Source organism: Heliangelus exortis, chromosome 1 (genome assembly GCF_036169615.1).
Source record: "Heliangelus exortis chromosome 1, bHelExo1.hap1, whole genome shotgun sequence".
In the NCBI taxonomy this organism is placed as follows: domain Eukaryota; kingdom Metazoa; phylum Chordata; class Aves; order Apodiformes; family Trochilidae; genus Heliangelus; species Heliangelus exortis.
In genome coordinates, this window is record NC_092422.1 from 10,468,133 (window position 1) to 10,484,751 (window position 16,619).

The window sequence follows — 16,619 nt, forward strand, 5'->3', positions numbered from 1 at the left end:
TATGGGCATTTATACACACATTGTGGGTGAAAAAAGTATTCCTGATACTGCATGGACAGAAGTTCTAGAAACTTGAAAGTACTGAACTGACAACTAGGATAAACACAACAGCCTAGCAAATACCAAACACTTGAAAGGAAACTTTTGGTTTTACTTTTCTGTACCTTGCAGCAAACAGTGTAATATTCTCAAATATCCTGGTAATACCTCTAACACTTCAGCAGATCTGCTTTAGAGATCTGCATCATTGATTCAATGGCACAAACCAGGTCTAATTTTACTAAATACATTTTGAAAAGAAATAAAGATATAGCATTCACTCTGTACTGCATAACCACTCCATTTTCAAGTCCCATTCACAATGTATCCAAACTGATTTGCTTCTGTTTCTTCTTACCTTTTGCAGACCTCTCTTCCAAATCTTAAAGTTAATTCTCTTCCTTTTTCTACTTCCTTTCCTTGGAGATTGTTCCCCAGTTTTGCCTTCCCAGACTACCCACCAATTACAAAGATCAATAATAAATTTGAAGGAAAAAAAGCCCTAGGGATGAATATCATGGAGTCATTTATAATTTCTTAAAAGTCAAAAGCCAATGTGATTTTAAAACTATTCACTACAGGCTCTTCTCATCAGACACATCTCTGAAAGCATCTTTTCCTCCTACAAACTCTCAAAACCTTCAGCTGTAAGCAACAGTTCAGGTCTATAAGAATTATAGCTTTTAAAACACCTTAGGCACATCATGCACATTAGGGAATGAGTAGAAGTCGAGGGCACCATGACACCCAGATATGGCTACGACTGCAGAGTTTACTGAGGTCCTGGAGAGACCCTGGAAAGCATTGCAGCACTTTGATCTAGATGTCCCTCAGGTATTATAAAAGCTTTTCATCTCCCCTCTATCTTAAAACCTTAACACCATGCACCATGAACATTTGAAGTGGAACACAGAGTATATGGTGCTTCAGGAGATTTGTGCTTCATTATTAGAGAAAGCTTTTCACATTTTTTTTTTTTTTTAAACAAAAAAATCACGTAGCAGATGTACTTTCAGAGCAGCAAGCTATTAGATCAATGATATTTCCTTTTGCTTACTGTAGTAACCAAACTGCACCAACATTTAACTGTTTCTCTCAACAGCTTTGGCCTTGAGAAGGTCTCACTGGATGTTCAATTTCTCCTTGAAAAAAATTATTAGCTGCCATCCAGTACATTAGCCACTGGGAAAGTAATCACCAAGAAAGAACAGCCAAAAAAACCCCTGAACTCTACTCTTTTCATCAGGATTTTCCAAAGAAAAAACAAGGTTCAGCATTTTTTCCTTGTCTGGTGGTTTTGATTTTTTTTTTTTTAAGGTAAACAGTTCATTCAGTATAAATAATGGACTCAACAACTGTCTTTGTACTCGAAAAAAATTTTTTAGTCAGCATTTTCGCTGGGAGCTTCTGGGAACCTAAATTTCCTCCTCAGTTAATGTTCCTCAGGATTATCACTTCCAATGAGACAACGCTCATTGAGCACTGATTACTTAGTGCCTATGGCACACGATGAGCTGGGAGAAGCACAGGGATGCAGCAGGAGAGATGGAAGAGCAGGGGACAAAGGAGAAACACCCAAGTGGTGACACTGAGCAGAGACACAAAACTGCTCTGGAGCATTATGACCTAAAATAAGTGACCTCCCATGAACACTCTGCCCAGGAGTCCATGTTTGCCAGTGCTTTTGTATGGATACAGCAGCACACATCAGGCTTAACCCTCAGACCAACAAAACAGAAAAAGGAGTTCTCCACAAGCAGCACTTACCGCAGATCACAAAGAGAAACACTGACATGAAACAGCAGTGTCTCTGTTACTTAAAAACTTTTATTTTAAGATAATTACTTTCAAATTGGCAACTTCAAATTGACAAAAGATACGGTTACCAAATAATTGGTCACAACAGAACTACAACATTAGATTCACTTGTTCATGAAAATCAAAACCATACTGAATCACTAAAACACAATTCAGTTTTCCTAGCCTCTGGAGAAACCAAACGTATTTAACAAAGCAGGCCCCAACAACACATAATACCAGCTTTTTTATGTATGTTCTGCATATACTTACAGGTTGAGCAGACTAATAGTGCTCTTGTAAGGAGCTCACAGGGTAACTTCCACTTCTGCTCCACTTTGGAGGTGACAGCTGGAATGAGGATCTCCGCAGGGACATAGTACTGAATGGAATAGGTCACAAAAATCCCAAAGGAGTACAGAATTTTTACAGACTGATACAACCTGTTGAAAAGATTTACACATGTTCAGGTCAGCTTCAAACTCTTCATTTACAGAAATTAGCTTGCTAACTCTTTTTTTAATTCTAAAGAATTTTCTATCTTATGATATCTGAGACTTCATCAATAGCTAAGCAAGCAAACTCTCACTTTTTTAATTAGATCCAGATTCCTTACCTCTAATGTAAATGCAGAGTATTTAGCAAGCCTACTGAAATATAACCTGTTCAGAAATATAACCTATTTTTAGTTAAAAATGGTGGCTTTTTTTCAAGCTTGTATATAAGATAAACACATGATAAACATAACAGCTCCCTCCAAGCAGAAGAAAGATGTAGACAGAAAGATTATTGACTTCTCAGAGCAATAGGTTCAAATATTGCTTCTGACACATGCAGGGTTTTTGTACTTTGAGAACTCCCTGCACATTAAGCACAACTAAATCAACACTAGGTCAGCCTCCATAAAACTCAAAATCATCTCAGATCCCACAGTGCTGTACTTAGGAGGGCAGACCTAGGAGTGTTCAGTGACTGTCCCAGATCCACAGTGGGGGATAATAAAAGGAAGAAATCCAATGCTACCTCACACTCTCCAGCATCCCAGTCTCTCCACAAACAGCAGTTTTGTGCCTACAGGCTTGCCTTGAGCCAGAATGAGACTTGGAGAGGCCTCAAGGGCCACAATGACATGAAGTAGCCATTACTCATTTTAACAGATAAGCCAAGACACAGTGCTCAACATTACACTAATTACATTAATTTCTTATACTAACAGAATTTATTATACTAATAAAGCCATATTTACATGTAGAGGATTTCATCCCTCTCTTGCCCAATTATTTCTTTAATAGAAAAGCAGCCATAGTGGAGAAAAAAATAAAAGAGCCACTTTACTGTGTGGAAAAACAAAAATTCAAGCAATGCTGTTTGTGTTTCTTAATGAAGATGAAAACTGATCATGCACTACCATTCCTGCAATCAGTCTTTGCAGGTAAGAATTAATCAAAACCAAAATTGAGTATGAGGGAAAAACCTTAGTAAAATAAATATTAATAGAAAAAGAAAGATCTATTTGAAGATGAATAGCTGTAATTGTGATCTAAACTATAAAGTCTCCATCTAAGAGCAGTATGGTGGTTTTGTATGAGAAAATTCCAGAGAAGTTTGTTTCCCCAGACAGCTTTGATGCCCCTCCTGAATACCAACTTTTGCTTCCAGAACTATATTCACTCAAGATGACCACAGCTCCAGTTTTCAGAACCAAAATAGGTTAGATTATGTTCTCTTCTGGTTTAATAATTTGCCATGAAGTTCTACAACACAATAAAAAAAAAGGTGCAAGAAATAGTAATAGTTACGGTGACGATGACCACAACCAACTGAAGGAAAAGTCAAAAATATTGTTAGGTACTTTTCATCCATGGTAGTGGGATTCTGTCTAATGCTCCAAGCATCACTGTGGCCACATGGCATTAAGGATATATGTATATATATATATATATATATATATATCACACACATATATACACACACACCCATATACCCAACAGAAAGTCAGTATTATCTGGTTTCAATGGTTCTGACTGCCTATGAAACTGCAGAAGATAAGCACACTTCCAAAATATATACCACAAAAAACCCACCAAAAATCAATATAACGCAGTCATAAATCAAGAAGAGCAGGTTATACAGCAAGCAGTTCTTAGGGAAAATAAAATTCCAAAATCAAATCAAATATAATTTACACATTGTTAAACCCTTCACAGTGGAAGTAAACACTGGCCATATATAAGTCCAAAGCCAGTATCTTTCACATTTCTGTATCTTCACAAACTGTTCCTAAAAAGACTGCTCACACTAGGAAGAGAGCATCTCAGGCAAATGTGTTTACTGAAATTGGAAGGAGTAACTTCAAGGCTAGAAAATGTCCACAACCAAATTTGCTTGCTGTCCACACACTCCTCTTCAAAAGCAGTAGGTACAGAACATCGTTCAATTACTGTGCAATGTCAAAAAGGAGCAACACACAAAGTTTAGTGTAGGGTTGTGTCAGATATGAGGGGACAGAAGTGTCAGTAATTCTTGAAGTCAGTAATGATTGAACAAACCCCACTGTTTTGTACTAGAATTTTGTTGAGTTTAGAGAAACACAAAGGAGTACCAAGGTCTACTGCTCCAAACTGTGCCAAACTTATGTCAGTGTCAATTTGCATTACTAAAAAAATAAATTGGGAAGAGGAGGTATGATTGTGTAGCAGTCTTTGGTGCAGAGATATCTTTTCTAACACACAGTACTAGAGCTACTGTAATTAGACAAACATTCTAGGGAACAAGACAGTTTAGGGTTTTTTAAGAGCCTGTGTATTTTGTTGGAAAGCTACTTCAGGATGGTTTTTAATTCTGTGCTAAAGACAAGCTGCTGCTTGCACCACTCCAAGTATTAAGTCCCATAAAAAGCAAAATAATCTCTACTCAGACTGGCAAAAAGAAAATGCAATGTGTAAAGAAGAGGGAATAATTTCTATTCGCATTAATCTCTTTCCATTCTACTGTTATTCTACCCTGCATGTAACCAAAGTATAGATAACTATATTCAGAAAATATACAGTTTCCTTATAACAATATAAATCTCAGCTACTTCTTACATGAATCGGTTCAAAATACTCTTTACTATTAAAAAAAAAAATTAATTTCTTCAGTTTCCCCAGCTTTAGCCTGTATGTTTTTTTGTAGACCTCTGCAGAACCAGAAAACTGTATCCTGCTAGCAAAGGAAACTATTATAAGTATTTATCAGAAAAGAGTGTCACATCAAAGATGACGACAAAAATAAATTTAAAAAGTTCAAATCTACTCTCACATAACTATATCACAGTGAGAAATATAGTAAAGTCGCTTAGAGTCTTAGATGTAAAAGAAGAAAGTAATTTTTTTTAAAAAAATAAATGCCTGAATGGGTTGGCAGCCTTACTTCAGTATAATTTTGCATGGACTTATGCATCTTGCTTCCTTACATATATTGGAAAATAACCATATATTGGCACTGTCTTGCCAAATTTTAGATAACTAATTCCTTTTCTCTAAGATAAGGTTCTTTAGATAACATGCTCCTGCTCTCATCTGACTTATCTTAATGCAGTAAAATCCACTGCTATATGGTTGTGGGATTATTGGTTTTTCCTTCACGATCTGTTTGAAGGTTTTGCAACATTCCCAGACTTTTTGTAAATAAAGTATCAACAAGTCTACTCTACATTTGTAAAGTTCTCAAAAACGTGAAGTAAATCTTAAAAAAAAAACTTAGTGTGCACTTTTACTACTATATACAGGAACAGGTTGCCAGAAGCTGTGGATACCCCACCATAGGAAGCGTTCAAGATCAGGTCGGATGGGGCTCTGAACAAGATCCAGTGGGAAGAGTCCCTGCACATGGCAGGGATGCTGGATTAAAAGGTCCATTCCAATCCAATGATTCTATGAGGTCTCAGCCAAGGATGTTACTAAAGCAGAATTTCCAATAATCTATTTTTGCAGATGTAATAAGACTCAGTTTGAACTGATGACCAAGCAACAATAACCATGTACTTTTTGACTACAAATATGTGCTGGGTTAGGCAAACATGGTCCCTCCTTGACTTCAGCCAAGAGGCACCTTGTCCAAACCAGGTGAAGCTGAGTAAAACCATTCATATAATTTGGTACTCTGCTTACTTCTGACTACATGAAAAACAACTATTAAGACTCTGAACCTAAACATAACTGTATGTAAAAAACAAAGTTATTTAAAGCAGTAAAACAGAACTCCTTGATTTCAGAAAGAAATTACTAAGAGTCAGCATGACAAAAGCTGAAAGCTACTCTTTTCATTAAGTCAATTTTCAACATATTCTAATTAAGGTATTATGCTGACCAATGTCAGCATGCTGACCAATGAACATCCAAAAACATGTTCTAAATTAGAACTGCAACAAATCTCTTCTCCAAAAGCTCCAGTCTAGCAAAATGGTTTTATAACATGAGCAGTCCTCTATTTAAATTACACTTGAGAACTTAACTTATCTAGGGCTCATGTATGCCTTCTGGTTAATTCATCTTCAAGACCATCTAATAAAGCTCTTAATGCATCAGAATTTTTATTTTATTTAGCAGGAAAGGTTTATTTTTAAGGCAGGGATTGTCAAGCTGGAATTAAACACATAAACCCAAGCTTCATTGCGCAGCTATATTCCAGGCTCTTTCACATTATGGCTCCCTCGTAAAAACTTGTCCACTCCTTGCATTTCTCTAATTCAATCCAGCCATTTAGGAGCTTTTTATGAGGGGACCAAACAAGAAAATACTGTCATACAGTTCACTGTCGATTTGTTTTGCTCACACATTTAACTGCACACATTTGCTCATCAGCAATGTATCAGGCAGACCCACAGTACTGCCCAGCAATGGCATCACAACCCACTAACACTGAGCTGCCTCTCCTAATTTTGTCTGGTGCTTTGGTTTACTACCCAGGGTAAGAAGAAAACAGATGACTATTATCTCTACATATGTGCCATGAGCATTTCTGAGGTTATTGGGCTTATAATGCCAGTTTTTCACCTTATATAACACCAGTTTCTATCTCATTTATTATCTCTTTCTTTGCATTTCTAAAACCATTGATATCATCACCACATCTGCCTGCACTGTAGCCAAGAGCTATTTGAAAACTCTTATTTGGATAGCCCTGTTAGACAGCAAGGCTGCAAAATAAAGCAGAATATTACAACAAAGTCCATTCTGTTGCTTTCATGAGCACAATGAAAAGCAACAGAGTGAGTGACCAACCTTACCTTCAGTTCCACATTCCTCTCCCTCCTCCATTTTAAGAGCACGTAAGAAACAAATAAACCAAAATCTACTACTTAAACCAAGCTTGTCTTTAATCGCATCAACAATGAGCAATACCATGTAATATTACCAATAGAAGCACTTTCCCTTTCAGATGCATGATGCAGACAGAAATGGATACAGTAAGTGTTTGAAAACTTCCCAGGTTTTTTAAAGTATAATGACACAATATGTATCACTAACAAAATGAAAAAAAAAAAAACCAAAAAAACAAAAAACAAAACACCAAAACAGAACAAGAAAAAAATAGGAAAAGCTACCATAAAACAGGCAAAAAATTGTGTCCCTGAAGTCCATATTTACAAAGTAGTACAAAACAATAACTAGAAAGGAAAAAAAAATTAATCATAGTGCACGACATCTTTTATTACCATTCCATGTATCTTATCGGAATCAGCTGGGCAACTAAACAAAACTTCCAAAGAATATTCCAACCCAAACCATTCTATGACTATGAATGCATATCTCACAGTGACTCCATGGAATGAAAATGTAAAGAGAATGAAGGGTAAACCTCGAAAACAATAGAATACTTTTCTATAAATCTCATTTATCTTTTTCCACATGCAATTTGTTTTAATATGCAAAAAACTGCTGGCTAGGATCATAGCTCAGCTGTAAAAGGCACAGACACCAAATACAGTTTGAGCACCTATCAGCTGCTGACAGCACTGAGGCACGGAACAAACTTTGCAGAATTTTTGCCTTATAGATTACTGGTTTTACGTCACATCTGCACTTACCATATATCTTGTGGCAGATTTAAAGTTATGCTGGCTTTAATTCCATCCCCAAAACGCAGATATCCTAGGGTGGCCAATGAAATATACAAGGTCATGACTATTCCCATGCCAATGTTCAGAGCCTGTGGGAAACGCGTGGTGTCCTTCATTCTGTTCTCCAGTGGCAGGACCTGGAAATAGAGAATCAGTTACATTCTATGTGCTCACAGTAAAACTCCATTTTGCCCTCTTCCAAAGCCAAACAAACTTTAAATTTAGGTGATTATACCACTAAATGAGATGACAATAATGTTCTACAGTCTGAAAGATGACAAAGTTTTATGCACCCAATAGAAATCAATTACCGAAAAGCACCCATCTTGGTTGGAAAACAGCATCAGTGTGGAAATATAAAGCAATATTTATAGGTTAGAAAACCTTCCCAGATGAGCATAAACAGGTATTATGAGTAACATTAATTTTTTGTAACAGAATTGTTTAGAATCCAAGGGTAAACCTCCTGTTTCTATGAGGTATGTCTGCACTGTCTATCTCCATCACAGACAAAGCCTGCCATGCACAGGGCTGACACACAAGCTCACTCACAGCAGACTCAGCTCTCCCTGCCAGGAGACCCATAGAGAACTATACTCATCTTCATTCTCCTGACAGAGTTAGGGCCAGGCAAAGCTGTTTTCCTCCATAAAGGAAAACAGAAGACCAGCAACACAAAATATGCTCACTGTACTTGAGTGCTGAGGAAGCATGGAAATATTTTATTTTTTTTTTAAATTTCTACATGCACTGCAATTTTTTCACTTTTGCATTTAATCCTGGTCAGTCTGAAGACCCATAATCTTCCAATAAAACAAAGACTTAATTATAAAGAAAATAAACAAAAACAATTTTAAAACATTATAGGACAATTGTCTTGAGCATACTAACTCCTCTTACTTTTTAACTATCCATTAAGTTTACTCATTAGTCCCAGTGATGTCACTACACACACAATAATGAGTAGATCAAAATAAAACATACTGCATTAAATGTATGTTCCCACATCATCAACCTCACTTGAACATTACAGCCTTAATTTATACTGAATTTAAGGAAAAGATATGCAAAACAAAATATAGGATAATAAAACTGTTAGCCAAAGACACATTAAAATACTTAGACCATGAAACATGCAGCTCACTCCAAGCTAACAAGTAGCTCTATTGATTTAAGTGGGTAATGATGCTGAGTTACCAAGCAATACAGTTTTCATGCTTTTAGTCACTGCTGGGTTTTGTAAGCCATGAGAAATTACATTTTAAAATGCTAATTCCTCCTTATTCTTGAGTTAGTACCAGAGCTAGATATGCTTCCAGACAGCACAAATGGGGATGCTAATGCAGCCTTTCCTGCATCACTCAGCATCCCTTCCCAACCCCAGTGTTGAGCCTTTCCATGTCCAGGCAGCAGTAAGCACTTCAAGCAGGAGATGCTTCCCTTGGCAGAACTGATCCCCAAGGAAATTGAGAACACAGAGAACTTGAGTCAGGTTTTATACAGTATCCCCTATTCTAGTCAAGCTGAAAAGTTCTGTACCTCACAGGACTAACACGAAGGAAATTAACAACCAATTACATATATATATTACACAACCTCCCTGCTCCCTAAACTGTTAAATTCCATCAGGATTCAAAAGAGCTGTGCTGTTCATAAGGACAGGGAGGCTGACAGGAGGTATGACATGAGCCAGTGTTCTGACACTCCACTGCTGAGCAGCTGCTGCACACATTCTCACCCTAAATTTCTTCCCAGTCCTTGTTGCAGCAACTTAGGAACAACTTACTGCCTAATATTTTAACTGAATACAAAAGAGATAAGGTTCTTTTCACAAATATTTTTCAGTTTTGGTCCTTTTTCTTCCTTTTTGGAACACCAAAGATGTGTTGCGTCAGTGAAGCTCAACACGCTTTCACACACGTTCATTTTTTTGGTAGGGCCAGAAATTAATTTCACTCTTCAACTCTTTTCAACCATTTCCTTTCAAAGCTAACACCCTCCCACCCTCCTTAGGTGACTGATCAGGTCTGGGGGGGAGAAAAAAAAAAAAAAAGAAAAAAAAAAAAGGTACATCACAGTTCTTCTCTTTCTGCCCAGTATTTGCATCATTATATTTTCTCTCAAAAGGGATTTTGCATCAGTTCAGTACCAACATCAGGGCTTCACCATTGCTCTAACTTGTTCAAAAAAACATTTCTGCTATAACATCTACAACCACTGCACATGCTAGCAATAGGAAATATTATGGTCACGGAAAACTTCGGGGGACTTCTCTCCCAAGCAAAGTCACCAGATGCGGAATGTTGAAAGCCAGAAAACTGTAAGATCCATGAGATGAGTTAAGTTTCACAGTTTCAAAGATCATTTTTTTTTAACTTTTTCCTAATGGGTCTTTTCCCTGATTCTGACTTCCATGAGATGCTTTGTTCATGCTCTTTCTCCCCCAGTTCTGATATTTTTGACAAAACTGATCCTTTCTATATTCTCTGATCTTCCATCCTTTTTCTCCCTCCTCAGTTAAATAAATATTCCATCCTTTCTGCTACTGTTTTCTTCACAGAGATCTTCCTATCATTTCTGAGGCAATGGTACATATTGTTAATACTATCTTCCTTGAAACTTAACACTTGATTGCTGTAGTAAATATCAACCTTTGGTTTCCTAATTTACTAAACAAGCATAATCCATCTTCCTTTCATCCACCAAATAAACTCAAAAGTACCCGTAATTTTCTGGAAAAGAAGCATAACTGGTTCTTTGAAATAAAGTGGCTAATCTACCATCATCCATTATGCAAAGTATCTTCCCTTTCATTCCAAGCTGCATTCAGTAGGTATAAACATCCCCCAGCAATATAACTGTCTCCTCATTCCTTGCCTTGAATATCCTGCTACACTCAAGTCTTTCTATGACAAAGCTGAGAGACCATCTATTTCTAATCAGAAATCTCTACTGTACATTTTATACAACTGGACAAAAAAACCCACAAGAGAAATCAGCCTGCAGATAATCAGATAAACTGTAATTTGCCATGGCCACAAAAACCTAATCTGGTAATGGATACCTTCCTATCAGACATGCTTAATAAATACATATGGTCATCTTCCCTTTTTAATGAAATACCACTAAAATAGCAAGAATAAAGCAATATTCCATCCCTTACACTTTCAAAATAAGTATTTCAGGTAGAAGAGACAGCTAGACAGATGTTTTGACTAGTTTAAGGTACAGAAAACTCTAGAATTTTTGAAAATTCGAAACAGTGCAATTCTCAACATTTACTCAGAAAGAAAAAAAAAAAACAATCCATCTACAATTCTGGCTTTAAACTGGAAGAGGGTATATTTAAATTAAACATCAGGAAGAAATCTTCACTGTGAGGATGGTGAGACACTGGAACAGGTCAACCAGAGAAGCTGTGGCCATCCCCTCCCTGGAAGTGTTCAAAGCCAGGCTCAATGGGGCCTGGACAGCCAGGGAGGTGTCCCTGCCCAACACAGGGGAATTGGACCAAGATGATCTTTAAGTTCCCTTCCAACCCAAACCATTCCTTGATTCTGTGTCCTACTGCAACAAAACAAGACTGTGCTTTCAAAGGAAAAAAGCAGTTATCAATGTATCCAGGGCATGTAAACATAAATTCTGCTACCTAACCCCTAAAAACCAAAGACTGAATCCTCAGTAAACCAATGCAGCTCAGGCCTGGCACATTCCTTTTTGTTTGCAGAAGGCACTAATGGGTTCATTTGTTCACCAAATCCCTGCAGCATACTGGGGGTCTGTCTGCAGAAGTATGGTTTCTTCACATCAAATAATGATCATAACATATGTCTATTATGTTCCTGTTTTGCTTGTCTGTTCATCTCCTCTTTCACTTTGCAGAAAAGGTCTTATGCAATATTTTGAGCAAGAAGTTTTTCTTCTTTGGTTTTAGGTACATTTTTAAAGCTTGCTCTATTGAGAGAGATAAAGAGCATCACCATTTTGCCCCAAGTGCAATAAACAACCTTATTTTCCTTAACATATCCCTCATGACTGCAAATAAAAGGATGGCTTCTATTATCCAAGGAAAGATGAGAGCCAAATGGCGACTGTACAGAATTTTTTTACAATAAAAGGTTCATACAAAACAAATAAATCCAAAAGGCAAGTTCCTATTACATAACACTACCTTCTGAAATCTGCTGAACAATTCCAAAAATCAAATTTCTCAGACTCCAGTAAAGGAGCTTTCTACTTGTTTCACTAAAAAAAAGAATCACTCCTGTCCACACAAAAAAACCCAAAACAAAACGAAACAAATCTACTGTCCAGTTCTGATGGTCTTAACAACACTTGAAAGAATTATATAAATCCTGCTTAGCTTGCCATCTGAAGCTGGAATTTTCTCCAGAAGTTCTTTTTTCCTTTTTACTTTTTTTTTGCTTAAGAGCTTCTTTATCACTCCAATACGAAATTTATTTAATCTTTAGCTTGCTCTGAAATTTAACAGTACACAAACTGGCGTAGCTTCTATCGTGTATTATTTGACTTTATTCATAAATGAAATCTAAAATGCTTCCCTACAATTCAAACTGAAAATTAAAAAGTAGCATCATAGTTCTGTCACTAATATTTTTAAATACTTGTCATGCCAAAATCATTTAAGTGTTATATATTCTGCTGTCCTTTAAATTAGTATACAATTTTATTCAATAAAAGGTATATAAGCCAAAAGAAAGCTATGTTGCTAATTAATTATAGTTCCAGGCGCTCTTTAGTTTTACTCTCCTCTCCACCCCTCCTCCCCATTGCATCTGGAGCTGTAGCCTACAGACTACACAAAACTATGCTCTAACATGATCCCCATAACTTCTGCTACTTTCAAAATTTCTACAAGATAAATTATAAAAGAAAATATGAGTTAGAAACACAGAAAGTGTTGTTACAGAGTATATTTCACTGCAGTAATACGTGACAGTACAGTACATGACCAAATATTTTCTGGTTCGTGGGTTAAAAATTTAGTTTCCCAAAGCTGCAATGACACTTACACCTTTATGCCAGCCAAGGATCAAACCCACATTAACATTTAAATCACCTTAAAATAAGTGATGATGATCACACAGTTCTCACTTATCCATAATCTGTTTCTGTATACATAGGAGTCAAATTACAAACTTTACCCTGTTTCAATCTAAATATTTTAAATGAACAGTCCTCTCAGAAAGTCTTTTATACATATTCTTTTTTTTGAATTTTATCCAAATTCCACCCTTAGGTTGCTTTAGTAGTTTCTAAAGTGACATAGGACAAAGCAGACATATATTGCAAGGCCCTGCATGGGGCTGAGCAAACTCTACAACTGAAAAACTAAATTAAAGTGTTTTCCATTGGGGATCAAATGAGTGTTACAAGAAATAAACAGGATTAAGTATCCTACAAAGTTCTTTGATTCTGAAACCAGAAATTTCTCTGTCCTAGGATAAGGAACATTGAAAACAGCCATGCACACTTCTGAACCAAGACCATTAACTCTGTGAAATATATAATTTTTAGGATTAATGAGATGAGACAGGGCTCATTTTTCTCTAGAATTACCAACAAAGAAATAGACTATATTGATGTATCTCCATGCCCACCAGGGCATAGAATCATAGAACAGAATCACAGAATCATCACAGTTGGAAAGAACCTCCAAGATCCTCAAGTCCAACTCTCAGTTCTACACCACCTTATCATCTCCCAAAGCATCACATCTACCTGTTTTTTCAATGCCTTCAGGGATGATGAATCCATCACCTCCCTGGGAAGCCTCTTCCAGTGCTTCACCACTCTTTCAGTGAAGAAATTTTTCCTTATCTAATGTGAACCTCTTCTGGCACAACTTGAACCCATTACCTCTTGTCCTATGGATAGTCACTGGGGAGAAGAGCCCAACACCTTCCTCACTACAGCCTCCTTTCAGGTAGTTGTAGAGAGCAATAAGGTCTCCCCTCAACCTCCTCTTCTCCAGGCTGAACAGCCCCAGTGGTTTCAGCCCCTCCTTGTAAGACCTGTTCTCTAGACCCCTCATCAGCCTAATTGCCATTCTCTGAGCCCTCTCCAGCACCTCTGTGGACACTGTGGTGCCCAAAACTGCACACACAGTACTTGAGGTGCAGCATCACCAAGGCTGAGTATAAGGGTAAGAGATAAAGGATAAAACCTGACCGGACCCCAATACAGCAAGCCTAGCAATCAAAAGGGGTTTGCAAATCACATCTTAGCTTTTAATATGACCATCGTCAAAAGAAATAACCATCTTATTAAAAAAAACAGCAAACAAACCAAACAATGCATCCAAAATAGAAGGGAGGGAAGAGACTGAAAATTATTTATGTTTTTCTTAGAAAACCAGAAAGTTTCATACACTTCCGTTTGACATGAGCACAGTACCTTGGCAGCTAAACTGCTCGTGTTTTCTCTGTAGCACTCAAAGAGCACAAGTTGAAGAATACACAAAAAAGACAAGTTGAAGAATATGCAGCATACCACTTCCTACTATAATCATCTTCTTTCAAATGCCTTCACAATTACAATATTTTTCCTTCCCAGCTTTCCCATCTCTTTTAGGACTTTTTTTCTGCTGCTCTTGACAAATCAGTATGATTTTTATGCCACAAAGTTTGCTAGAGAACTACTACTGCTGCTTGTGGAAGTGTTCAACAGGAGATGATTAGGCCTCTTTCAAATCCAGGAGAACATGCATTCATAAATTTTTGTTTGGCTAAGGAACACTATTCTTCAGTGAACATTCAAAATTATGAAGTTTTAAAGTTCTTTGACAAAATCATAGTCTATTAATATATAGTCACTTGAGCCAAAATCACTTTTTTTTTTTAAACTGTTGTCTCCATTATGTGTGATCCAGTAAATGTAAATTATTCTGACGTGCAGTGGATTTAATTTACAAAATAAATATGTTGCCAAAATATTTAAGAGGTAAACTAGAACTTCAGTCATATTTAATCCTATACACATACATGCTGCAATGCTACCTTTATCAGTAAAAAGGCTGCTCAGAGAGGGGGGGGAAACTGCTATAAAATGCTGCCAATTAAACAGCAGATATGAACAGCTAAAACTGGGGATAAAACCATTTATTCCAGTTAACTACTCCCTCCAGGAAAAGTTGCTAAGATTTTTGCACCTTCACAGCTATATTCAAAAGGTTTCTCATATAATGAAGACTCATATTTAAATATTACTTAGACAACTCCATACACTGCAGAGAAGTACTTAGAGCAGATCAGAAAGGAGGATTAAGTCTTACCTGAATTACCTGAAAGCATCTTAGAAGGATTATGGAATGATGGGCTGAGGAGAATGAAAAAATCTGACACCAAAAAAAAGCCAAATAAACCAGATAAATATTTATACTTGAAATTACTTAATTACACTGTTTAAATGTATGATCAGCATAAGAAGCATATTTGTCACACTGGCTCTACTGCACATATATTTAAGATAGGCAAGTTTTCCACCTCAGACAGGGTCACATCTAAACTGAAGAATTAGCTTTTGTGCCTCACTGTATCAGACCCCAAAACCCACCTGCCACAAGATGGTAAAACCAGCATGGGGTGCTGTCACTCTTGCTCTTTTCCCATTTCTCTAAAGTCACTGATTCAAGTAATGATTAAGAAATGTTTCAGGCAAGCAAGCAATAATCTTAAATGCCTTTCTTTTCCTATTCATGTAAATACAGGAAAAAGTAACATTTGAATGTTGCCAAGTATCAAGTATGAAATGCTACCTGAAAGTAAGTTGTCCTTCTATGTTTTCTATGTCGCAGAAGATTTGTCATAAATATAGGAAATAGAAATGTTAGAATATACATAACAAAATGGTTCTCCAGAGCAAAAGGAAGTTTTTAAATACTCAGGAAGTGCAGGATATTGGTAAGGAACATTTAACTTGATAAAGAGGTAATTTCAAATTGCCTGAGATTTTATCAACATTCAGCTGAATACAGCAGGTGATGAACTTTTTACAGTTTCTGATACATTTTTTAATGTGCTACATCAAACAATGTTCTCTATTTCTACACATTTGCCATAATGATAGAATTTGACAGAATTAGATAGAATTAATTTACCGAATATAATAGAATTTAATCTGATCAGGGGCACCAATGGCAACACATGATCAGGTTTCTAAAAGTATGTCGGTGATACAAGGAAGTCTACAGAAAATGTGGGCTCTCCAGAAGCAAACAGGAGACCTGATCATGTGGGATATGGAGAAGGCTGAGGTACTAAATTACATTTTTTGCCTCAGTCTTCACCAGCAAGTGCTCAGGTCACAGTGTCCAAGCCACAGAAGGCAAATGAGGTGACTGGGAGAATGAAGAACCACTCATGGTAGGGGCAGATCAGGTTAGAGACAATCTAAGGAACCTGAAGACAGACAAATCCATAGGACTTAATGAGATGCATCCGTGGGTCCTGAGGGAACTTTTGGATGAAGCTGCTAAACCACTATGCTTAATATTCAAGAAATAGTGGCAGTCAGCAAAAGGGAAGAAAAGGGGAAACAGAACCCCATTTTTAAAAAGAAAAAAAAATACCTGGGGAACCACAACCAAGTAAGTCTCACCTCTGTGCTCTCCAAGGTCATGGAACAGATCCTCCTGGAAACTATGCTGAGACATATGGAA

At 36.9% G+C, this 16,619-nt stretch overlaps 1 protein-coding gene across 1 annotated transcript in view; it reads right to left on the minus strand.

The window, feature by feature from the left end:
• SLC36A4 (solute carrier family 36 member 4) overlaps nucleotides 1–16,619 on the minus strand; it is a 101,803-nt gene that overhangs the window by 53,613 nt on the left and 31,571 nt on the right. Inside the window, exons 9-10 of the mRNA XM_071733624.1 lie at nucleotides 7,907–8,076; nucleotides 2,110–2,279 (exon numbers count right to left, since the gene is read on the minus strand). Of these exons, the coding sequence (XP_071589725.1) occupies nucleotides 2,110–2,279; nucleotides 7,907–8,076 (340 nt within the window). The remainder of the gene's footprint in view (nucleotides 1–2,109; nucleotides 2,280–7,906; nucleotides 8,077–16,619) is intronic.